Source organism: Coenobita brevimanus, chromosome 52 (assembly GCF_032717465.1).
Source record: "Coenobita brevimanus isolate Jiangsu-jjx chromosome 52, ASM3271746v2, whole genome shotgun sequence".
NCBI classification, from domain to species: domain Eukaryota; kingdom Metazoa; phylum Arthropoda; class Malacostraca; order Decapoda; family Coenobitidae; genus Coenobita; species Coenobita brevimanus.
Genome location: NC_137005.1, coordinates 9,752,469 through 9,777,915, shown reverse-complemented (window position 1 = coordinate 9,777,915; position 25,447 = coordinate 9,752,469). Strand labels below are relative to the sequence as shown.

The window sequence follows — 25,447 nt, the reverse complement described above, 5'->3', positions numbered from 1 at the left end:
GGACGTGCAGTTTTCTCATTTAGGACTGAAAATTCAACTCTTTCGCTCCCTTTTCCAAGCATGGGCACAACGATAACGTAAAAAATAACTCGAAACTACCATAAACATATATCAAAAAGGTGAAAATATATTCATAAAATTTTTTTTTTTTCCAGCCATTCCTAACAGCTTATGCACTGAAATCATTCGATACCACAGTACTGCATTTCTAAGTTAAATATGTACTGTTCTGGTATGTACTTGTAAGTTAAAGCACTGGTACCAGTTAACCTGATTTATATGATTACCAATGATCGGCGTCGGAATGTTTCCTTGTGTTTACGTACAGTATTTGTGTGTTGAAGTTTTGCTGTGGAGTACTGTATTTGTGAGTTATAACATTAAATAAACCTTCTAACCACTTAAAGTGCTTTCTAGTGATTACCAGTGACAGATAACAGCAAAACAACACATTTGGGAGGTCTAGGGAGCAAAATACGAAGTACAGTAGTTTAAATATATGCGATTTCGCACCTAACACGGCACGGTAGGAACGAAACCCACGTGTTCCGTGCGAGTTACCTGTACAAAAAAGCCTTACTTACGATTAACATCTAAATGGTTTCCATCTTTAGATGCTTCTCAGGTGCAGGAAAATCTTGACTTTTTGAAGCAGTCACAGCCACACCATCTGATATACCACTGTCATCAGTATTCAGTCTGAAAGCCACAAAACTATAGTAAGTTCTCCGAGATATACTGCGGTCTGTATGTCTTCCTTTGCCTTAAATTACTATCTCTCCATCTTAGATGCTGAACTGTAAGCCTGTAACATGAGAATAACATGAGAATATGATGCCCAACACAGTACCTAAATCTCTGAAGGCACTCTTCTTCTCAGAAGCAATAACTTTTTCGCTTTCTGGTTTCATTTCTTTCACACACTCTGCTACAGTCATTCACTAAGCCCTAAAATTCTCCTTCACTTTTACTTTAGCAATTGGGTATTATATGCAAACAACAGTACAGGCAATTTCCAAACCCTACCCTCACTAAGGACACTCCAAAATGCAGTGCCCTACCTTTTATTTCTTTTATAACACCATCCATAAATTGGACTGGAACAATCATGATGACATGTGCTTGTAGTTTCATCAATATTTCATCACCATCAAACAGGTTACATGTGCTTAACTGTTTCATCATCATCATCATCCAAGATGTTAAACATACTCTACTATGCAGTATCCTCTGCTACTTACGCCAAAAGAATCTTTCTTACTCTTTAGCTGCCTGCTGTGCTTTGTGCTGGAGCTGCGTCTGGAGTGTATTGACCTCAGCCCTGAGGGAGGAGAGACATGACTGGAGACTAATCAGGGGTGCCGGTCGGGGCAGTGGCCGAGCTGAACGTTCCATCAACTGTGCCAGTCCTTCCAGGTTAAGTGGGGCAGGAGAGGGCAGTTCAGAGTCCACACCAGAGTCACCGGCTTCCTCAGCACTCTTCGCCATCTCCTCAGCTGCTTTGTATGCCTAAGAGGGAATCAAAGATTGTTCATCAGTGTATTATTATGCCAGCAGCACTGTACATTTGATGAGCAATTTGTGTTTTACTGTAGAAGTATGAGCAAAGAAATGGTGAAAAAAAGTCAACTTCTGAAATGGTCCTTCTGCACAATGAGTGTTCATTATATGCTGCCTTTTTATTTTTTATTTTTATTTATTTATTTTTTCCCAATTAACCCCTTAACCGTGGGTGTCATTCCAGAATGACATTGAAAAAACTGGACCAAACCGTGGGTGTCATTCTGGAATGTTTGTGACTATTTTGAATATCATGTGCTTTTTCCGCACCCCAAATTGTTTCAAGGGAGAGTAGCTATTAAGTTCTTTCACTCCAGCCGACCCCCACCTCCGTCCTCACCCCCCAGGGCCCCCTCCCCCCACATCCGTGCCTAAACACGGATCAGTCTCTGTCCAGCTTTGTGAATGACAATGTTGTTGATGTGGCAGTGAAGTTCAGGCAATTACAGGGGCTTTTACCTGTCTCCGTGAACACAGAGTGGGTGTTTATCGTATGTGCAGTGTTGATATATGATTATAGTATTATTATCAGAGTGTGGTTGGCATTTGGTAATGGTATGTGGGGCAAAAAATAGTGATTTTAGATCACTCACTTCTAATGGCACTGCCCGTCCAGTGAAAGTACATGAAGTAATGAAACTTACATCATTGCAAAGCTGAAGGCTAGTACTTTCTAATGGTACCTTATTTTTCGCTCTAGCATTATTCTGTGCAAAGTTATAAAGGTTTAAAGTTTGTTTACATTTTGGTTGGAACCCCTGTGGGAAGGGGGGGGGGGGAGTCGGGTCAAAACAATGCCCGCGGTTAAAGGGTTAAGTCCACTGCAAATAAACAAAAAGACATGTCTTGAAAGTTTTACTGTTACCTAAAAAGCTGATTTCCCTAACTTACGGCAGAAGTTCTACAGCAAAAGTTATATTTTAGAACATAACGCCAACATATAACGGACTTCCTGTACAGTAACATACAGGGTGTCCCGATAGTTAAGGTAAAAACTTTGGGAAATGATAGATGAGGGAATTCTAAGCAGGAATGTTAGATGAACATGAGTCCAAATCCCAGCCGTCACGGAGCTACAATTACTGATGACCTTATGGGTGAAAATGGTGTCCTTCATAATTTGCCTATATGGCCATCAGTAATTGTAGCTCTGTAACAGTTGAGATTTGGACACATGTTCATTTAACATTTTCTGCTTAGAATTCCCTCATCTATCAGTTTCCAAGATTTTTACCTTAACTCACGGGACACCCTATATATACTAAGGTGGTGTGGGTGTCTGACCTTGAGCTGTGCCAAAGTTGTGTGAAGTGCTGTGCGGAGCTGTGTGGCTTGGGTCTGGTAACTGAGACGCTCTTGCTGTACGGTGGCCAGCTGGGAAGTGAGAGTAGCAACATCCTGCACTGCTCGACCGACACTCTGCTCCAGCTGCGACACTCTGGCTTGGTGACACTTCTCCTTCTTCTCCAGCTGCTCTTTTTTGTCCCTCACCTCCTCCAGCCTCACTCTGACCTCACCTTCTAGCACCTAAAAATTTAATCATCATGAGGATGCAAGAGTGATATGTGGATTTACTGAAACTAAATGGAGATGTGAAAGGGTGAGAGAATGGGAATACGGTTTAGGAATATGAGCAGGAGTTAATGAGAATGAATGGGCAAGAGAGGGAGTATGTTTGATGATAAGCAAGAAGTGGAAGGAGAATATAAGAGAGTAAAGAACAGTGGGTGCAAGGTTTGTATGGGTAAGGATGAAAGTAGGTATGCAAGTGTAGGCGACTGTGTGTGCATATGCGCTGACAGAGGACCGAGTGGCGAGAGTGAAAGATGAGTTTTGGGCGAGGGTAGAAGCATGTATGGACAAGTTTGAGAGTAGTGAGAGAGTTTTTGACTTGAGACATGAATGGCAAAGTCGGGAATGTACGAGTGGATGGAGTGGTTGGTCAGTGGGGTGTGCCAGCTGAAGTAGATGGGAATGGTAGTGCTTTTGTTGGACATCTGTGCTGGTAAGGGGTGGGCAATAGCTAACACCTACTTTCGGCATTAGATGATCCACAGGTATACTTTGAGGGTTATGAGGAGGATGGATGATGAACTGGTTGAACGAAAGGCAATGATAGACTATGTGTGTGTGGATGAGCGAATGAGAAGACAAGTGGTGGATGCAAGAGTGTGGAGAGGGTGGGGGAATGGAATCTCGGACTATCACTTAGTGATGGCCAAGGTAAGGCTGCAAAGAAAATGGTTGAAAAGACGAAGGGGAAGACAGGAGGAAATGGCTCCTGTGAGAAGAATGGAGAAATTGCAACACAGTGAGAGAATGGCAGAGTATAAGAGCACAGTGGGAGAAAGATTGGGAAGGTATGAGTTAGAGCAGATGGAAGGGGTAAAAGACATATGTAAGATATTCATGGAAGAGATAGGAGCAGTGTGTGAGTTGGTTTGTGGAGTGAAGAGGAGATGCAGGGGTGTGCAAGGGACTGCATGGTGGAATGATGAGGTGAAACGAGCTGTGGAACAAAAGAAGAAGGCATATAGTGAATGGCTAGAGAGTAGAGGTAGGGGAGGAGATGAGAGAGAGAAGAGAGAGGTTTATGTATGCAGTAGAAGGGAGGTGAACAGATAGTGTGGAGAGTAAGAAGAAAGTGGATGATGAATTTGGGAGGAATCTGAGTGTGAAATGGAGGACGAGTAAGAAACTATTTTGGAAGGAGGTAAAGAAAGTAAGGCAGTGTGAAATATGAAATAGTAGGGGAGTGAAAGATAGGAATAATATATTGTTGGTGGAGAAGAGAGAGAAACTGAGATGGAAGGAACACTTTGAGGATTTGTTGAATGTAGAGAGTGAAGGCAGTGCAAGAATAAGTGGTTGGGGAATGGCTGGGAGAAAGAGAGATGAGAGGAGGGAGGAAGAGATCAGTAGAGCAGAAATAATGGAAGCAATGAAGAAGATCAAGATGGGAAAAGCCTCAGGAATTGATGGAGTGTGTGGTGAAATGCTGAGGCATGAGGGTGAGATTGTAGTGGAGTGGATATGGAAGTTATGTAGATTGGCTTGGAAAAAGGGAAGGGTTCCGGAGGACTGGAAATCAGGTATAATTGTTCCTTTATACAAAGGAAAAGGGGAGAGAGAAGTATGTGGTAACCATAGGGGTATTTGCCTTCTTAGTGTGACTGGAAAAATATATGGTAGAATACTCACTGACAGGGTTAGGCATATAACAGAGAAGCTAGTTGGAGAAGAACAAGGGGGATTTAGTATGGGAAAAAGGTGTGTAGATCAGATATTTGTTCTGAGATGTTTAGTGGAGAAGTATCTAGAGAAGGGAAAGAACGTGTATGCTGCCTACATGGACTTGGAGAAAGCTTATGACAGAATAGATAGACAAGGTATGTGGAAGATATTGAGAATATATGGAGTGGTGGGAAAATTGTTGAGTGCTGTGAAGAGTATGTACGAAGGAGCTAGGGCTACGGTGCGAGTGGATGGTGAGCTGAGCGAGTTCTTTGATCTCAGTGTGGGACTGAAACAAGGTTTGGTGATGTCTCCATGGCTGTTTAATATATATATGGATGGGGTTGTAAAGGAGATGCAAGGTAGGGCAGTGGATTAGGGCTGGCTCTAATGAATGAGGGTTGAGATTTGGAAGATTCCGGTGTTGTTGTTTACTGATGATACAGTATTGTTGAGTGAAGATGATTAGGAGTTGCAAGTTTTGGTGAATGAATTTGGGACAGTGTGTAGGAAGAGGAATCTGAAAGTTAATGTAAACAAAAGTAAAGTTATGGTGTTTGAGAGGAATGAAGTCACAGAATGCACGGTGAGGTTGGATGGCGAGGATATGGAGAATGTGAGTGCATTCAAGTACTTGGGTTGTGTGATGAGTAAGGATGGAACATTGGGAGACGAAGTGCATGAAAGGGTACAGCAGGGAAGGAAGGTTTTTGGTTCACTGAAAGCAGTGATGAAAAATAGGGAGGTGAGTATGGAGGTTAAGAATCACTGCATGATAGTATTGTGATCCCTACCCTGTAGTAGGGAAGCGAGGCATGGACCTTGCAAGAGGGGAACAAGTCAAGAGTGAGAGCAGTGGAAATGAGCTACTTGACAGGAGCATTTGGAGTGACATGGAGGGCCAGGTTGACGAATGATGAAGTGAAAGAACGTTGTGGGGTGGATGTGGATGTGGCTGACAAGAATTGGAGAAATACACTGAGGTGGTTTGGACATGTGGAGAGAATGGAGAATGAAAGACTAACTAAGAGGGTGTATGTAGGTGAGGTGGAGGGAGGGACAGGGAGGGGAAGACTGAGGATGAGGTGGAGGGATGGAGTTGAGAGGTATATCAGGGAGGGGGGAGTGAGTTGGGATGAGAGTAGTCAAATGGTGGGTGACAGAGCAACTTGGAGGCATTTTGTCTGTGGCCACCCTTTGCGGGATTAAGGCGTCGGGCTATAGATAGATAGATAGATCACTGTCACTGTCAACACCATCATCATTATCATCATCTTCCTGACACTGATCATTTTTCCTACTTAATTATGGGGTGAGTATGATCCTGAAACAAGGACAGAAAAAGCAAGAGACTGGATGAACTATCAGCATCATATTCAATGACACAGAATACACAATAATTCACACACCATTCAAGTTCCTGGAATCCTGGTTCCACCTATCAAGTTTATCCTCTCCACACCGGGCAAAAAAAATTATGTAGTGTAACTTGCAGGTGACCATATTTCAAGGAAAATAAAGTATCTTGAAAATCATTTTAACCTTATACATATACAGTGGAGTCTCTCTTATCCGAAAATCATGGGACTTTCAAAGTTTCGTTGAATCGATTTTTTCAGATAGAAGATACTGTAATAATAAGTAGGATACAAGGGAACAGCATTGTACTCAACCATCACCCATTTCTGGTGACGTCTAGCCCACCACCAGCACCCCAATAGCCACTCAACCATCACCAAAACACTTAATACACTGTAGTAACTACTTATGAAACAGCACTTTTGTAACTGTAATAGAAACTGTCAACTTAAATCTTCACTTAATTAACTTAAATAAACCTTCACCAAAACAATTCTGTACTTCACCTTAAGCAATTCAAACAAATAAAGTCTTAAACCTAATTATTTTTTCATATATTCTGTTTCCTTATTCAATCATTTCCACATCATCCACATTATCTCCCACATCATCCAAATCTTCCGAGGTGGTGGATGGGGGCTGGCACGACCAACGCCTGCTCTAGTGACTAGCGGAACAACTGTAAACCAATACTAGTGGCGCAAAACAAGTCTGCCATGTTTGAATATTTGGACAGATTTCAGATTTTTGCAGTTAATCGAAATGAGAATGGTTTAGTAAAACTTACGGTTAATGGCATATTGCGGTTAAAAGAATCTCGGATAAAAGAGACTCCACTGTCCTAGGGTATGTTATGAAAAAGAAAGAAATGCATGTACTCACTCTTATCTCCCAGCACATGGCACAGTCAAAGTGTCTAACAGCCGCAGTGGGTGGTGGAGGAGAGCAGGCACAAGAGGTCAAAGGCCGTGGACTATCCATAAACACAGCATGACAACGACTGAGACCCCTCAAGGCAGGCAGGTCAGTCACAGTGGGCAGAAGCATGGCTGAGAGCATCCCAGTGTTGCCATACAGTCTATAGTTTTTCTGCACCGTTATACAAAACAAAGCGGGAAACACGAAAACGTAATATTACACGAGCTGCCCTGCCTTCTACGCTCGTAATAAATATTATATGAACCACCGCGGGGGAGTTAACCACGTGCTCATACTTTTTTGTATTTTTCTTTAACCCCTTGACTGTGACGTTCCTTTTAAAAGGTCCGACTGACAGACGATGATGTTCCTTTTAAAAGGTCCGATTGACAGGCTGTGACATTTCTTTTAAAATTTACAAATTGATTCCAAAGGCTGCACCCTGTATTTTGGCATGAGTACTTTGTGTACTCATCTGCCCACACTTGGGGTTGCCAGGTCGTCCTTTTAACATCCTACACACTGCATCAAGCATTATGTAACCATATGAACCCAGTTTCTTCAGGAAGTCATGGTGTCTACAGGTGGTCCACTGCATTCGCCACAGCCCTCAACTTTGCTTGGTGTTACCAAGAAAAGAGGTGCTACAAGTCGTATTCACAGAAAAGTTAGTATGCACCTGCTGGTACTAGTGACAGTGATTCTAGTGTGAACATACAGTACTGTAAAACCTCTGAAAAAACAAGCCAACACACCATGCTCCATGCGACGCCAACCCACCTATGTTACACCACCATGACTTTCACACTCATCAACTTCTAGCCCCTCCAGAAAAGTGACTGAACAAATGTAAATAAGTGATAGAGAGTAAGTGTAAGTGTCAATGACTGAAATATAAGGAAAATGAAAGTGTCTGGTGCTGGCTATGTAAATCTTTATTTTATGTCTGTAAAATAATGATTCTGATGTGCTAAATGAACCATTCAAGATAATGCAAAGAAAGTGATGTGTATAGTGGTGTGTGGTCAGGAAATGAAGTGGGTGAGCAGCAGTGTGGGTGGTGGTGCATGACGGACAGCTACAGCCCAAAACAAACACTGAAAATGGCATTGCTTTCACCTCTCTCTACGGCATCATAGGAGCATCTAAACATTCACTGATGTGCTCAAAGTTAAGAAGAAAGGTTTTTGCTTTCTTGTGCATGTTTTATTTTATTGTTTTATCTTGTGTATTAATATGAAAATTATTGTACTGAAAATGAGTAACTTTTGTGTTGATTACTGCAACAGGGATATCACTCACACCACCTTAACAGCAGTCAGGGGGTTAATATCAATAGCCAGGTTTATTTTTTACATGGACACAAAATACAGGCATACCCCAGTTAAACAATTCAACTGGTTAAGTAAAAACCCATTATTAGGCAGGGTATCGTATCTCAGGGTAGATTTACCATGTAAAGTATAGGGATGTGTTTTTGAGCCTTGGGTTTCCCCCCAACCAAGTCCCAAACCCACCCAAATGAGTCCAAAAAAAAGTTTAAAGCCAATCTAAATGGCCTAACGGCTGTATAACATGCAAACGTAAGCCCACAACCAGTGTCCGTCTTGCTTGTACCCAGTCAAGGTCACTGGAGAATGTGATCTCTGACTCATATTTAAACTCTGCAGAGAAGAAGCAGCAGCACTGTATACAATTCCACCATCAGGCAGTCCCGGGACAATTAAATAAACATCTGTTATGCATAACAATAATGTATGAACGACACAGAATTGTCCAAGATGCAAACTGTTGTGACGGAGAAGCACTGACATTCTGATTGGGAATTCTCTTGATGAGGAAGACAATCGATGATGCAATCGGGATTGCCTTTTCAATGGCCCATCTTTATGTCATTTTAGTTACGGTTCTGGTTGCTGAGCTCCTTTATTTTCTTCTCTCTTATTTTCCAACATTTATTTAGAAATTCCTTTGTATTTTCGAAGTGTTTTCCTCTTGAACAGCCCGAATGTAAACATGATTTATCGATTGATGATGCGATCAGGATAGCCTTTTCAACGGCCCCTCTTTATGTCGTTTTAGCTACTGTTCCGGTTGCTGAGCTCCTTAATTTTCGTCTCATTTTCCAACATTTATTTAGAAATTCCTTTGTATTTTCAAGGCATTTTTCCTTGAATAGGTCGAATGTAAACATGTGATTTACTGATGTCACAGTTTACATCAATACATAATAATATTTACTCTCTAAGCTTTTCATAATTATTAATATTTATTTAAAAATACTGTTATCTCTTCCTTCTGCCTATGGGTGATTCTCCACTAAGTGACAAGCCAAATGGTTTCCTGTACACCAGGAAACCATTTACTATGCTGGGTGGTAACCATATAACAAAATTATGGTGCCTGGTGGTTTAATGGGTAATCAAGGTGCTCCAATTGGATTGAGCCTTTGTAGGTTTATATCCAAGGGGTGGTTGGGGTTTACTGCTCATGAAATGCCACTCAGGGATGAAAGGGGCTGGTTACTCTCATCTTAAATGTCAGGACCAACTTGCCTAGCTCCAGGTTCCTATGCTCCTTATCAGGTGACACAGGATTGGGTGATGGATGGATTATGTATTCCATGATATGTTAGATGACAGTTCAATGGTCAAACATGAAATATTCTTTGCGAGCCGCCTAGTTGTCCACATTGTTTTATACTTCATCTGATGGGCGAGAATCCGTACCCCAAATGACAGTGTTCACTTCACCTATGACTAAAACACATTAATCTAAGTCTAAAAACAGTTTATAAATCAACCTACAGTAAACACAAAATTTAACCTGAGGCATCCCATTGATGTATGGATACCTCACCATGTTTTGTCACAGTGACACCTGATAAGGTATCCATGCATTTTGCAATTGTGAGGTCCATCATTTGCACATTTTTCAATTTTTGTAAGTGATTTTTCGTAGGCATATATGGGAGACCTTCCTCTACCTGCAATCAAGCAGAAATATTGCCTACCTCCCCCCCCCCCCCGGCATGCCATTTTCTCGACAACCCACCTGTTATCAGTGACCTGGCCAGTGAAGACATGTAGTAGTAGTAGTAGTTGTTCCCTAAGCAGTCTGGTCGAACAGCCTCGAGTCCCTTAGGAAGGCCATGGCCGAGACCGGGCTTTCCCACAGAACTCTCAAAAGAGTGTATGTTGTGTTGTTGGCATAGGTGATTGTGTGCAAAGCAGTCTTTCATAATGTACTTAATAGTATGGGGTGCTGTGTTGCATCCTGGACAGGCATCAGCGATGGAGTCATCCAGCCTCTTCTGGTAGCTTAAGAGGGCTGGATGGTGTCCACATCTCAGCCTGGCCAGGGGGACCCTGTCCTCACAAGGGAGATAGGATTCAGAAGGGTGGATGTCAGGAGGCCATGCATGCAGCTGTGTGTCGTCTTAAGTGACTGAATGGAGAGGCGAGTGATCTGGGTGTGGATATGCTTCTGGAAGCTGGTCTGAGGTGGGCGAGGGGGAAGAGATGACAGTATTTGTGTATGGTATCATGTGTCAGGTGTTGTTTTGATGTCCCTTGGTGTGGGTGGATGTGCTGCCATGTAATATGGTGGATGTTGTGGGTTTGTGGAGGCTGCAGCAAGAAACTGGGTGCCTCTCATGTCTAGGTGATCCTTGACTTTGAGGACTTTGGTTTCTTGATGTAGGTGGTCTGTGGGTGTAGTAGCTGTGCAGCCTGTGATTATTTTTAGGGCCTTGTTCTGTATGGTCTGTAGAGTGTTGTAGTGTGTTCTGGTGAGGTTAGAAGCCCAGGCAGGGCTTGCATAATTCATCACTGAATGTATGTATTGTTTGTATACTGTGGTGGTGGTTTTTTGTTGTGTCCGAATGTTGTATGGGCAAGTGACCTCAAAGCACTGAGTCTTGGTGTTATTTTATTTTTAATGTTTGTGATGTGTTGTTTAAATGACATTGATATATTGTATGTTACACCAAGGATTTTTTTTTTTGGGGGGGGGGGGAATGTTGTTTATGGTGAGATGTGGAATGTGACTGTTCTGCTGTCCAGTTTGTGAGAAGGGTCACTGTAGATTTGGCTGGGGCTATTTGGAGACTGTTTGTGGTGAACCATTCGTGTAGTGTGTTGAGGTAAGGTTGAATGATGTGTGCAGCTGTTTGCATTTTGGTGCGTACATGTAAGTGTTATATCGTGTGCATAGGAAGCTATGTGTATCTGTGGTGTGTGGGGTGTGGGTATGTCGTGCATGTATAGGTTAAAGAGTGTAGGGGACAAAACAGATCCTTGGGGGACACCGTTTGTGAAGTTTCTGATGTCAGAAGACTGACCGGCAAATGTTACGTGTGCACATCTGCCTGCTAAGTAGTTTGCCAGCCATCTTTTTGTGTTATTGTGCATGTTTGTGTTGAGTATTATGTTTGTGAGGTTGTGGCGGGGGATGGCATCAAAAGCTTTGCTAATGTCTAGTGTGATTAGGAGTGTTCTGTGTGATGGCCTAGCTGAATTTATGCCATCAAAAACTCTCTGTGTAAGGTCTGTAAGAAAGGTGTTTGTGAAGTGTAGTGGCCTAAAGCCATGTTGTGACTGGGCTAGGGGAATGTGAGGTGTGACTAGTTGTAGTATCAGTCATTCAGTGACTTTAGAGGGGTTGCAGAGGAGTGTGATGGGGCAGTGTAAGGAGGGTAACGTGGGGTCTTTGTTGGGTTTAGGGATAGTGATGATAATGCCATGCTTCCAGATGTTGGGTATTATGTTGTGTGAGTAGCTGTAGTTTGATATGTTGGTGAGTGCTTGTATGCCTTGTGGTCCAAGGTGTTTAAGGAGAATGTTGCTTATGTTGTCTGGTCCACAGGCAGATGAGTGCTTGAGGCTGTTAATGATGTGCTTCATTTGGTTGTAAGTGAAAGGTGCGTAGTCTGAGTCTGTGGGGAACTGTCTCTTACGTCGGATGATACGTCGGTCTTTGGGATGGGGGTTTAGATGGTTGACTTGTGAAAAGTGACTGATGAGAGTGTTTGCTTGTTATTTGTTTGAGGGTATGGTGTCTGTTGTTGTGATGGCAACGTGTGATTGTGTGGTGTTGCTGTTGGAAAGTGTAATGCTGTTTAGTGTTTCACAGAGTCTGCTGATGTTTGTTTTGTGGTCAAGTGTTTGGAGGTAATTTTTCCAGTTTAGTGTTTGCTGTTCTGATATTTTATTGTTTATCTGAGTGTTGAGTTCTTGTATTTGTTTTACGGTGTCTTGCATATGGGGTGTTGGGGAGTGTCGCACTGTGTCCCACTGTCTGATAAGGCCTTGAATTTCTGGTGTGAAGTTGGGGTTGTCTCTCTTTCTGTTGCCTCTAGGGATGTGTCTTTTGTCTGCATTTTGTATAACTGTATTGAAAGTGTGCACAGCAGTGTTGATGTTTGTGATGGGTGTACTGTTTAGTGTTTCGAGATGTTGTTCTGTTTCAGTTACAAAGGCCTCCCAGTTGGCTCTCTTTGTGGCCAGCTGGGGTGATTCTGGTTTTGGTAGTGATGATGATTGGGAGGTGATCAGAACCTAGGGCTTTGATCATTCTCCATGATGTAGTGGGGGTGAGGCTTGGGGAGCAGAAGGTGATGTCTGGAGAAGATGGGAGGAAGAGGGCTTGGTAAAGACATGTTGCGCCACGGTCTCTCCGATGACGAAATTCAAGGCGAAAGTGATTCCCAAGATGGAGGACAAAGGAAGAAACAGGCAGAAGTAATGAGGCAGTAAAGTCGTGAAGGACGGTGCAGTATGTTGACATGTTTGGTGAGTGGTATAGGCTTATATTGCCTATATTATTGTGTGAAAACCAATATACTCTTGTACTACATATAAATTCGTACCACATAATTAAATATCTACCTATTCGGAATGGTTTGGAATAGTTACCCCTCCCATAGAAAACGTCATCTCTGGAGCAGGGCCCACAGAAGACGATACCAGGTATTCAGAGGGACACTTGTATAATGCACTTATAAGCTCAGCTGAGCACTTATTTGGGCATTTTCCAATGTTTCATAAAAAGCAGAGGTTTTAGCAAAAATAAATACTGTAAATAAAAAATCTGCCGGGATATGGGGGAGGGTCATTGGTAAAAAATCTGCTGGGACATGGTGGGTTAAGTCTAAAATATCATCAGAATTGGTAAAATAAAAATAAAAACCCATCGCAAAACCAAGAGTAGGCCTACAATAGGCGGGGATGGGTGGTATTTCTACCCCATCGCTATTCCGGGGTATCGCATCTAGAAGTATCATAAATCAGGGTTTGCCTGTACACTCGACCCTTGCTTTGCCGGACTAAAAAGAGGAGAGACCAGTTCAGGAATCCCAAAAGTCCGGCCCCACATACCATTTCCCGGACTATTACCATACTTTGTCCGAGTTCCCCAGTATTGTCCGGCAATTATTCCGATATTCTTGAGCATTCTGGAACGTTGGCTACCTATACCAACATAACTAACATACACAGTACATAAAATAATAACACTGACACAAAAACAATAATAATAACTGACACAATAGCTGTATTTTGCTAGCTACAACCCCAAGAATGGTTGTTTAGACAGTTGTTGATGAGAATGTGGAGGGTATGATAGAAGAAGATCTGACAGCTGAGAAAAAAGAGGAAAATGAACAAGGAGTAGAGCACCACAAGGTCAGCCAACCACTAATCAGCTGACCGAGATACAAACAGGCAATCCTGGACCGAATCGGCAATTTTGATTGGAAAATATTTTAATCTTTATCACCATATAGGTTTGCACACCTAATTGTTTGAAATTCAGTAAAAAATTTATGCTTAATTTAATTATTAATAGAAAATCAGGATTCAGAGCAAAAATTTCTTAAAGTTAGCATAAATGTTTTGTCTCTACCCTAACAACTCGCCTTGACGGACTTTTGTTTTGTTATAAATATCGATTTACAATGCAGATACAAATTTTTGGACTCAAAATAAACATGCAAAACAGGAGTCTGTCAAGGTGTCCTGATGATCTGAAGGGGATATATCTGCTAACATTGGCCAACCACTAATCAGCTGATTGAGATACAATCATCTAACATGATCTTGATCTTGGACAGAATCGGCAATTTTAACTGGAAAATATTTTGATCTTTATCACCACATAGGTCTCCACAACTAATTATTTGAAATTCAGTCAAAAGTTTGTGCTTAATTTAATTATTAATAGAAAATCAGGATTCAGAATGAAATTCAGTCAAAAGTTTGTGCTTAATTATTAACAGAAAATCAGGATTCAGAGTGAAAATTTCTTAAAGTTAGCATGTTTTGCCTCTAGCCTAACAACTCGCCTTGACAGACTTTTGTTGCAAAATAGAAGTCTGTCAGGGTGTGCTGATGATCTGAAGAGGAAATGTCTGCTAACACTGGCACATTTTAGCTCTGAAACCTAATTTTTAAAATTAAGTTATATTAGGTACAATTTTTTTGGTGGATTTCAGATAATTATGTATGTATGAGCCACTGTGGTGAAAAAAATTTAAATATTTTCCAGTGAAAAGTGTCGATTCAGTATTTAGTCGCACCCAGTCAGATGAGCTAAGTGAGTAGGAATGGATCTCATTGACCTTGTCCGTAAGAAAAAACATTTTTTTTATTATGAACTTTATTATGTCCAAGCCTTCCTGAAATTTTACTGTTATGAAATAAACTAATTATAGTGGCATTTGAGAAAGGTAAGTGGCAAATGGGATATTGCACTAGTTAGGAACTGGTGGGATGAAGCAGCTTGGTGGCCAAGATGCGTTTCATGTTTGAAAATATCTTCTTGTGTGTGTTACAAATGGCCTTTATCGAGTCAGAACCTTGCTAAAATTATACTGTGTTGTGCAACAGACTGCTTATAGTTTTATATGAGGGAATAATGGCCGGACTTTTGTGAGAATCCTGGATTTGTACGGGCATTTGTCTGGAATTTGATAATACTGTCAGCCCTCAGCCCGTGTCCGGGAAATCCGAAATCCGGTAAATAGGGGTCCACCAAATCGAGGGTCGAGTGTACTACACAAATCAGTATCTAGATACAAAATGAATTTGTTTTTGCCTAATATGCACTGAGCCACTTCCACACCTTAAATATTAAGTCATTGTGATTGCATGAAATTCAGTGAGAGTTAACAGGCAGAAATTAATTTCCTTAGTCACTAGCCAAATCAAGTTTCCAATCTGACTACACTTGCCAATCAAAGGCTCTGAAAGGGATTAGGGATCTCTGTCAGGTTAAAACAAATCATCATTCACCATCATCATCCGGACCTCCTTTCCCACCCAAGGGCAGGGTGAGGAGTAGCAATGTCCAGACAGCCCAAAATTGCCCAATCCAAAGGGCCACACTTCCATTCACTCATCATTCAAGCCCCCGGAATCCTGGCTCTATCGTATACGCCAAAACATTCACCTCGTTCTGTAGCTTCACAGATCGTATCCGACAGAGTCAATCCAGACTCGCCACGTTAAAAAGGGGTCCCCAAAATCCCTGATCATGCACATCTCACAAAATTCATCCAGCCTGCTCGATCTTCTGTCAGTACCCTAGCCTCACCGACTTCCAAACCTCTCTTCCTCACACATTCATCCACCATATCTCTCCACCTTCTCCTTGGCCTATCTCGCCTCCTCCCTCCTTCAAATTCGCTCAGATATACCTTCACCACTCTATTGTTATCCATTCTCTCCACATGACCATACTACCTCAGTACACTCTCTGCAATTCTGGTGTTCACCAACTTCCTCACTCCGCATCTTTCACGAATCACATTATTTCATATCCTATCCTCTGTACTCCACATACATTCCTCAGCAGTCCTATCTCCACTGCTCTTACTCTTGACTTTTCATTTTCATGCCACACCACTAGTCTCACATCCATATGCTGGCACTAACACTCCTTCATGTAAGCCTCGTGCAGCTGCAACACTCAAGCATCTGTTTCTTATCAACGCCTTCATTGCACCAGCTACTTTTCATCCTTGTGTCACTCTACTTTCAATTTCTTTTGCACATTTTCCTCTCTTTTCTATCACTGTACCCAGGTATTTGAACTCTCTCACCAATTCCAGTCTCTCTCCATTCACTGTTACATTGCACTGGGAGTCACCTTCTCTCTTAATAACCATCACTTTACTCTTTTCTACATTTATTCTCAAGGAATGATGCTTACAGACATCAGCAAAACTCTGCACTAGCCTACCAAGTTCTTGTCCAGTACTTGCAAGCAGTACTGCATCATCAGCATACAACAAATTTGAGATATTCCATCCATCACCATTCATTACCAATGCCATCCCTCTCTCCATTACTCGAGTTTTCACTTCTCTCATCACCCCATCCATATATACATTGAACAACCATGGGGACATCACACAACCTTGTCGCACACCCACACTGATTGTGAACCATTCACTTAGATGCCCATTAACCCTGACACATGCTTCACTACCATCATAAAAACTCTTGACGGCACCTAACAGCTTACCCTCTACACCGTATATGCGCAAAACTTTCCACAATCCCTCTCTGTCCACTTTGTCGTATGCATTTTCCAGATCCATGAATGCCATAAACACCTTATGGTCCTTCTCACAAGCCTTCTCTACTATCTGTCTCACTGCAAATATTTGGTCAACACATCCTCTGCCACTCCTAAAGCCACCCTGTTCATCACTCACTAGGACTTCTGATATCTCTCTTACTTTCTCTATAATAATTCCTCCACATACCTTCCCTACCACACTCAGTAAGCTTATGCCATGATAATTCTTGCACACACTTCGTTCACCTTTATTTTTGTACAGGGGCACAATCACAGCCTTTTTCCACTCTGCAGGCACAGTTTCACTCATCCATGCCTTCTTACATATCTCCAACAAACACTTCATTCCATTCTCTCCACTACATTTAAGCATCTCTGCATACACCTCATCAACCCTAGCTGCTTTCCCATTTTTTAGCCACTTCACAGCACTCTTCACCTGTGCGAGTGTCAAGTCTCCTGGCACTGCATTCCTCCTCTGCACACCCCCAAAACCAATCATGTTTACAGCTGCTCTGCTCTCTCTCTCTCCCCATTCATCAGGCCTTCAAAATATTCTTTCCATCTGGTCCTTAAAACAAATATGCAATATAAATACATCATCCTTATAGTCATCAACTAACCTTGATATTATCTTCAAGTGCAGTGATTTTTGTAAGAGTATTCTGCAGCTGAGCCTTTACATCCTGCAGCTGCTCCTGTGCTGCCTGCCTCTCCTCCCTCACTTTTCTCGTCTCCTCATTCAGCTGTTTCTGTGTAGCATCAGCTGAGGTCATGCTCTCTCTCATGCTGTTGTTGGCTGCCTCCAACTGATTGATTCTGTGTTGCAGTCTCTGGTGTTCACTTTCTTTCTCTTTTATCTCTCTCCTCACAACCTCAAGGCTCACCTTTCTTGCTTCCAACTGCAAAGGTACACCATCATCATCATTCTGAGCTCTTTTTTTCTCCCGTCCAGGGATGCAGTGAGGCACAGCACAGAAACAGAGAAAAGATGGGTTATGTACACTGGCCAACATAGGCATTTAAATCAAAGCTTTCTCCTACGAAAAAGTAACCACACACTATTCCTTGTATACCTGACACCTTCGGATGCACATAAAAACAATGAACATAGTGTGTCTGGCAATAAGTGACTAACCTCAGATTGCAGTTGGTCTTTCTCTGTGTGTATCAGCTGCAGGTTTGTGGCAAGCAAGGCAGAGGCTGTCTGTGCCTCCTGCAGCTTCTCCTGGCCAGTGACCTTCGCCCTTTCCAGTTCCTCAATAGTCTTCTCCCTCTGACTTAGCTTTTCCTCCAAGGCTGTCGTTGTTATGCGAACACTTTCCAATGCCTTGCAGTTTTCTGAAAAATATGTACAGTAAACTCTCAATTATCCAGCGTGATTCAGCCAAGTCCTACACCAAATAACGTGAAATGCCAGATATTGCATAGTTCTCCCTATGGACTCAATATCTGGCATCAAGCCAGATAGAGTTATCTGGCTTGTGCCAAATATGAGTATCAGTGCATTTGTGTTGTGAAGTACAAATAATGTTAAGTCGTGTAAAACATTTATACAATTTTCACTATAACCCTGATTAGTACAAAGCAGTCTGAATTATAGTACAAATAATTACCTCATACTCAACAATAATGCGTGAAAAAGCAACAGCATTTACTTGTCAAAGTGCAATTACCCGTAATCGCAATGTAAAGTACAATTCTAAGTGTCTTAGTAAATGGAAAATATTATTACACTGTATTTACAGAAGAAGTGAGTACGGAAAAACGAAGAGATACTTCCTCTCCCATGCACCTACAGAGCATACTGGCACAATGGAACAGGTGGTAAACCTTTGGGCGAGCCACATGGACAGGTGACGACTTATTCTTACGACTGTAAGTAAGGGGAAGTAGAAAAACGAGTGGATTTTTCCATATTCTATCGAATGATGCACAGGCAGTGTTACAATTACCACTCCAGTCAGTGCTGCCAACGATAGCCACCGAGGCCAAGGCCACAGCCAGTGGCAAGCGGTCAGAGCCGCCCACCAAAACATGAAAAACCACTCGTCTTCAACTTATCCTTACTCGTCGATGGGACCTTGGGATACCTTCACAGGAAAGAGGAAGAGTTGTTGAGTCTTATGATCTTTTATCTGCTTCTCTAGCTATTATAGTCTGGCAGATATTAGGGTCTGAAGTAAGGATATTTTTTCCAAAATCTCGAAAATCCCCCATAGGGAGGAATGGGCGGCAGCCGGGAACCCCCTGGTGGCCAAGGGTTAAATGACCTGGACAATGACACCCTAGCTCTGCATCCATCCTTGGCCCTACCCCGACATATACAGTAACCTCTCAAATAACGCGAGGGTTAGGTTCCTGGAGAGGTCGTGTTAGTTAAAAACACGTTATTTAAACATAATTTTCCCATAAGAAACAATGGTAATATTGGGGGTTACGTTCCTGGACTCTGGGAAAGTCTCCCAATTTGAGGAGTTATGCTACTCTAAACTTAAAAGCAACTATACTGATTTGAAAGAAACTCCACGTAAAAAACAAAAAACAATATATCTGGGGAGAAATAAACAACATTTGGGCCCTAGTTCGGCCAAAGCTTTGTTTACTTCTCCCCAAATACAGTTTTCGTTTTTTACGTGGATATTCTTTCAATTCTGTTTCATTCATGGCATTGTGAAAGTTCCACAACATTATTAATGCATTAGTAGGTCCTAAAAACATTACAGTAAAAGCAACATTTTCATTACAATAAGGAGGTCACAAACAATATCAACACAGCCTCACTTCATCTATGCATCACTCGTCGTCTGCTGCTGTCCCTCCCCACCCCGCTCCCCCACCTCCCGCCACTTCCCACCCTAAATTTGTTGTCCCTCCTTGTTCTGCAATCCTTCCTCTTGCTCTTCCTCTGACTCCCATGCTACTGGTGATGAAGATAACTCCCTTAAGTTTTCTGTCTTCTTCATAAAGAACTGCTCTATCTTGGTCTGAGTGGTTTTCTTCTTTCTGTTCAGCAGCATCAAGTTGTAACAATATAGATCTGCCATCACTTTCCTGGCCAAATTTTGTCCAAAAATGAGCCAAATTGCTCAGAATGGGGCCAAACTTCATATTCGAATATTATAGTTCGAATAAAACAAGTTTAAGCAACAGGCAAATAAAAAATTGTATTTATGCATAAACTGCCACACACGGTCTATGAGCTCGGGACTGGCCAAGGTGTGCGTGGCTAATTTGAAACCATCACGTATGTGTAAAGTTGCGTTAAATCTAGAAACCCTTGTTAGTTAAAAATATCTCCTTAAATATTTGCTCGTATTAAAACGAAAAAGCGTTTTTTAAACTCACGTTACTTGAGAGGTTACTGTATATGACTGGTTGTTATTTCTTTATTTTTAAAAAGGGTAGCGTTAATTACTGTACTAACCTTGGAGGCGACCCAACTCCTTCTGCAAGGCTAGAGTAGTGTTGTGGTGCTGTTCTGCTACCTGCCGGGCATGACTCAGTGCTCCACTCATCTCACCCACCTCATTTTCCACTGAACTAAGCTTACCCTCCAACTTTTCCCTCTCTCCTTCCACTTCCAAGCACCTGTACATGACATAGAAGCATTCAGTTCAGTCCCTAGATTTTTACAAAGATATCATCAATTAGTCAGTCCATCCATCCATCCATCATGCAATCCTATGTTGCCCAATGAGGAGCATACGAGCCCAGGGCTAGGCAAGCTGGTCCTGACATTTAAGATGAGAGTAACCAGCCTCACTTATCCCTGGGTGGCATTACATGACCAATGAACCTCAACCACCTCCTGGATATAAACCTACACAGGCTCAATCCAATTGCAGCACCTTAATTACCCACTAAAACACCAGGCACCATAATCTGGTGACATGGTTACCACTCAGCACAGCAAATGGCTTCCTGGTGTACAGAAAACCACTTGGCTTGTCACTCGGTGTACAGTCACCCCCAGGTAGATGGAAGAGGAAAGAATGATGGAAAGAAAGACAGGAGAGGGAGTGTAAAGTCACCAGTAGGCAGAAGGAAGAGGAAAGAATGAAGGAAAGAGAGACTGAAGAGGAAGGATGGAAGAGGGAAAACGGAAGACTTCAACTCAAAGTAGCAATACATTGAGTGAGTGGATGGTGAGTGCCCCCACATTCATATATATATATATATATATATATATATACTGTATATGTATTTTTAATGTTCTGACTCAAGGCGTAGGCTTCACAGTTTGCTCTCAAGGCCCAATAGTCCTCCTACATACCAGACACCCTGCATGTCACTATGTTTCCTCCTAGGGAATCCCCATATTGAGGTTGGTCATGCTACACCTGATGTTTTCCATGTACTGTATTAGAAGCAAAGTCAAGTGCCAAAACCAGCAAATTACTTCACAATAGTTGCTGCAAGTTTGTTTATGTACATAAATAAATTTATATATATATATATATATATATATATATACCCCCTTGGGGTAGGGTCTTTTTTTCAAGAATACTCCCCCAGTATCCCTGCTTCTCGTAAAAGGCGACTAAAAGGGTTGGCGGAGGGTTAGTGCCCCTCCCCGGAAAACAACTAACTAAAAAAACAAACAAGAAGCTTCGGACAAGGACTGACCAAACGATGACAACCCAGGACCGGACAAAGGACTTGGTAATGAGTACATGGAATGTAAGAGAAGCGAATGATGAGGTGAAAGAGAGAGATTGTCCAGGTGCTTGAGGGTGCGAAAGTGGATGTATGTGGAATAACTGAAACAAAATGGAGAGGAGAAAGTGTGAGAGAATGGGAGTATGGATGGGGTATATGTGCAAGAGTAGGTGAGAATGAGAGGGCAAAGGAAGGAGTATGTATAGTTGTGAGTAAAAGATGGAAGAGGAGCATAAGACAGTATGGATCAGTTGGGTCAAGGATTGTGTGGGTAAAGTTGAAAGTTGGAATACAAATGTGGGCGATTGTGTGTGTATATGCACCAACGCAAGATCATGCTAGAAGAGTGAGAGAAGAGTTCTGGACAAATCTGGAAGTGTGCATGGAAAAGTTTGGAAGGAATGAGAGAGTGTTTTTGATTGGTGATATGAATGGTAAAGTTGGGAATGTGAAGGTGGATGGAATAGTTGGTGAGTGGGGTGTGCCTGCAGAGATAGATGAGAATGGGAGTGCGTTAGTGGACATTTGTGCTGGGAGGGGGTTGATGATAGCCAATACCCTCTTCAGGCATAAAATGATCCACAGGTATACATGGCGAATGATGAGAAGGGTGGGTGGTGAACTGAATGAAAGGAAGGCAATGATTGATTATGTGTGTGTGGATGAAAGGATGCAAAGATGTGTAAAGGATGCAAGAGTGTATAGAGGTTGGGGAAGTGGACTTTCTGACCACTACTTGGTGGTTGCCAGAATTAGAATGCAAGTTTGATGGAGGAATAGAAGAAGAGAAAGACGAGAAGAAGGAGTAGTTGCAAGGAAAGTGGAAAGGTTACAAGAGGATGAGAAAAAGGCAGAGTATAAGAGAGAAGTGGAGGAACGATTGGGCAAATATGAATTGGAGCAGATGGGAGACGTGGAAGGTGTGTGTAAGATATTTACAGAAGATATATGTGCAGCATGTGATGTGGTGTGTGGAAGGAAGAGAAGACGGAGGGGGGTGCAAGGAACAGCGTGGTGGACTGAAGAGGTGAAACAGGCTGTGGCACAAAAGAAGAAAGCATACAATGAATGGATGAGAAATAGGGGTGTGGAAGAAGTTGAGAGGCGGAAGAGAGAGTTATATGTGGAAAGAAAGAGAGAGGTGAAAAGATTAGTAAGAGAGAGTAAGAAGAGAGTGGATGAGGAATTTGGAAGGAATTTGAGTGTAAAGTGGAGGGACTGTAAGAAAATGTTCTGGAGAGAAGTGAAAAGAGTAAGACAGGGTGGAAGTGAAGTTAGCAGGGGAGTGAAAGATAAAAATGGTAGATTACTAGTGGAGAAGGGAGAAAAAGTGAACAGATGGAGAGAACACTTTAAGGAATTGTTGAACGTAGAGGATGGAAGTAATGTGAGTATAAGTGGCTGGGGAATGGCTGGGAGAAGGAGGGAGGTGAGAAGACAGGAAGAAATCAGTAGGATAGAAGTTGTGGAAGCAATGAAGAAAGTTAAATCGGGGAAAGCCCCAGGAATTGATGGAGTGTGTGACGAAATGCTGAAGCATGAGGGAGAGATAGTAGTAGAATGGATGTGGAAGATGTGCAGATTGGCCAGAGAGGAAGGTAGAGTCCCGGAGGATTGGAAGTCAGGTATAATCATTCCCTTGTACAAAGGAAAACGGGGAAAAAGAAGTGTGTGGTAATCATAGGGGCATTTGTCTTCTTAGCATAATAGGAAAAGTGTATGGTAGGATACTTATAGACAGAGTTAGAGAAAGAACAGAGAAATTAGTTGGAGAAGAACAGGGAGGCTTTAGGAAGGGAAGAGGTTGTGTAGATCAGATATTCATTCTTAGATCTTTAGTGGAAAAGTTTCTAGAGAAGGGAAAGAAGTTGTATGCAGCTTTCATGGATTTGGAGAAAGCATATGACAGGGTGGATAGACAAGGATTGTGGAAAGTGTTAAGAATATATGGAGTAGATGGGAAGTTGTTGAATGCTGTGAAGTGTATGTACGATGGTGCGAAGGCTGCAGTGCGTGTGGATGGTGAACTAAGTGAATTTTTCTCTTTGAAAGTTGGTTTGAAACAGGGATGTGTAATGTCTCCATGGTTGTTCAATCTGTACATGGATGGAGTAATAAAAGAGGTACAAGGTAGGGTAGTGGATGTTGGAGTGGCCCTGGTGAGAGAGGATAGTGTTTGGAAACTCCCTGTACTGTTGTTTGCAGATGATACTGTGTTGTTAAGTGAAGATGAAGGGGAGCTGCAAGGCTTGGTGGATGAGTTTGAGAGAGTGTGTAAGAAACAGAATCTAAAGGTGAATGTAGGGAAGAGTAAAGTGATGGTCTTTGAGAGAGGTGAAGTTAGTGAATGTACAGCGAGGTTGGATGGTGAGGAATTGGAAAATGTGAGTACGTTTAAGTACTTGGGTAGTGTGATGAGTAAGGATGGAGGTTTGGAGGGTGACGTGCTTGAAAGGGTACAGCAGGGAAGAAAGGTTGCTGGTTCTTTGAAAGCAGTGATAAGAAACAGGGAAGTGAGCATGGAAGTGAAAAAGTTACTACATGACAGTATTGTGATACCAACTCTAACGTATGGAAGTGAAGCTTGGACATTGTTGGAAGGACACAAGCCAAGAGTGAGAGCAGTGGAAATGAGTTATTTAAGAGGAGCCTGTGGAGTCACGTGGAGAGACAGGCTGACGAATGAGGATATAAAGGAGCGTTGTGGTGTGGATGTGGATGTGATAGGAAGCGTTATGAGGAACACACTGAGGTGGTTTGGCCATGTGGAGAGGATGGAGGGTGAAAGACTGACAAAGAGAGTGTATGTGAGTGAGGTGGATGGGGGAAGAGGGAGGGGGAGGCCGAGGATGAGATGGAGGGATGGGGTGGAGAGGTATATGAGAGAGGGGGGTGTGAGTTGGGAGCAGGGCAGTGAAATGGCGGGGGACAGGGCGACTTGGAGGCGATTTGTTTGTGGCCACCCCAAACGGGATTGAGGCGTCTGGCAATAGTTAGATAGATAGATAATATATATATATATATATATATATAGGCCATATACTGTATATATATGGCACCTGGTGGTTTAGTAGGTAGGTGTTCCAATCGGATTAAGCCTGTGTAGTTTACATCCAAGGGGTGGTTGGGGTTTATTGCTCACGTAATGCCACCCAGGGATGAGTGAGGTTGGTCACTCTCATCTTAAATGTCAGGATGACTTGCCTAGCCCCAGATTCCTACGGTCCTCATGAGGCGACAGAGGATTGGATGATGGATGGATGGATGATATTATATATGCTCTACATACTGTATACATGTGTGTAATTCGCCGGGTCGGTCTGAATCACTTGATGGTCGTGATTGTCAGCATTTTACCCTCCCGGAAGGGAGCTGAGAGCTCATATAGTCCGATCTAAGGGCAAGGCTGTGACCTTCACACACCCATACACCCGTCCCCTTGGTCGAGGGGGACAGTAACCACCCACTTCGTCAGTGAAACTTTTCGCAACCTGAGCGAGGCGCGAACTCCCGTCTACCAGATGGCAAGCGAGAACGTTACCACTGCGCCAGCGAGAGAGGATTCGAACCAGCGCTTGCAACTGCGTGAGTACATCAGCTTACCAAGTGAGCCATTTAAGCTCTTTGGTCCGGACCCCTTTGATCTGGATTTCTGTTAATTCGGACAAAATTTAAAAATAATAAGCTCCAAAAATATGTTGAAAGTAATTCTAAAGTCATTTTCCATATCGACGCGGAAAGCCATCATCATTCGTTTAGTCTCGGATCATGCTAGGTCGCAACATGGGCACCTGTTTAAACACACGCTAGCATTCGTTCCATCAACTAGTTCACCAACCATTTATATTTTTACGCTGTATTTCAAAAGTTAATCCTCCTTACCATGCCCCTTAATGCAAGTGTAGCTTCTGCAATGAATAAAGGTGTTAAAAGGAAGCATGTAACACTAAGTATTGCAGATAAAGTGAAAATATTGGATAAACTTGAGGCCGGCGTTCCTCCAGGAAAACTCGTGAACAAGTTTGGTATCGCCAAACAAACTGTGTCGGACATCAAGAAAAACAAAGATAAAATTAGACAGTTTGCTTTAAAATTTGATGTTACAAACAGTGACTGTGGTGAAAATAAAAGA

General features: G+C 42.4%; 1 protein-coding gene across 1 annotated transcript in view; it reads right to left on the bottom strand.

Moving 5' to 3' along the window:
* Nucleotides 1–593: 593 nt before the first annotated feature.
* The window catches only part of LOC145400458 (uncharacterized), a 77,933-nt gene continuing 53,079 nt past the window's right edge, over nucleotides 594–25,447 (bottom strand). Inside the window, exons 10-15 of the mRNA XM_080272972.1 lie at nucleotides 20,081–20,244; nucleotides 17,792–17,994; nucleotides 17,277–17,555; nucleotides 2,845–3,087; nucleotides 1,262–1,509; nucleotides 594–699 (exon numbers count right to left, since the gene is read on the bottom strand). Coding sequence (XP_080129098.1) covers nucleotides 594–699; nucleotides 1,262–1,509; nucleotides 2,845–3,087; nucleotides 17,277–17,555; nucleotides 17,792–17,994; nucleotides 20,081–20,244 — 1,243 coding nt within the window. The remainder of the gene's footprint in view (nucleotides 700–1,261; nucleotides 1,510–2,844; nucleotides 3,088–17,276; nucleotides 17,556–17,791; nucleotides 17,995–20,080; nucleotides 20,245–25,447) is intronic.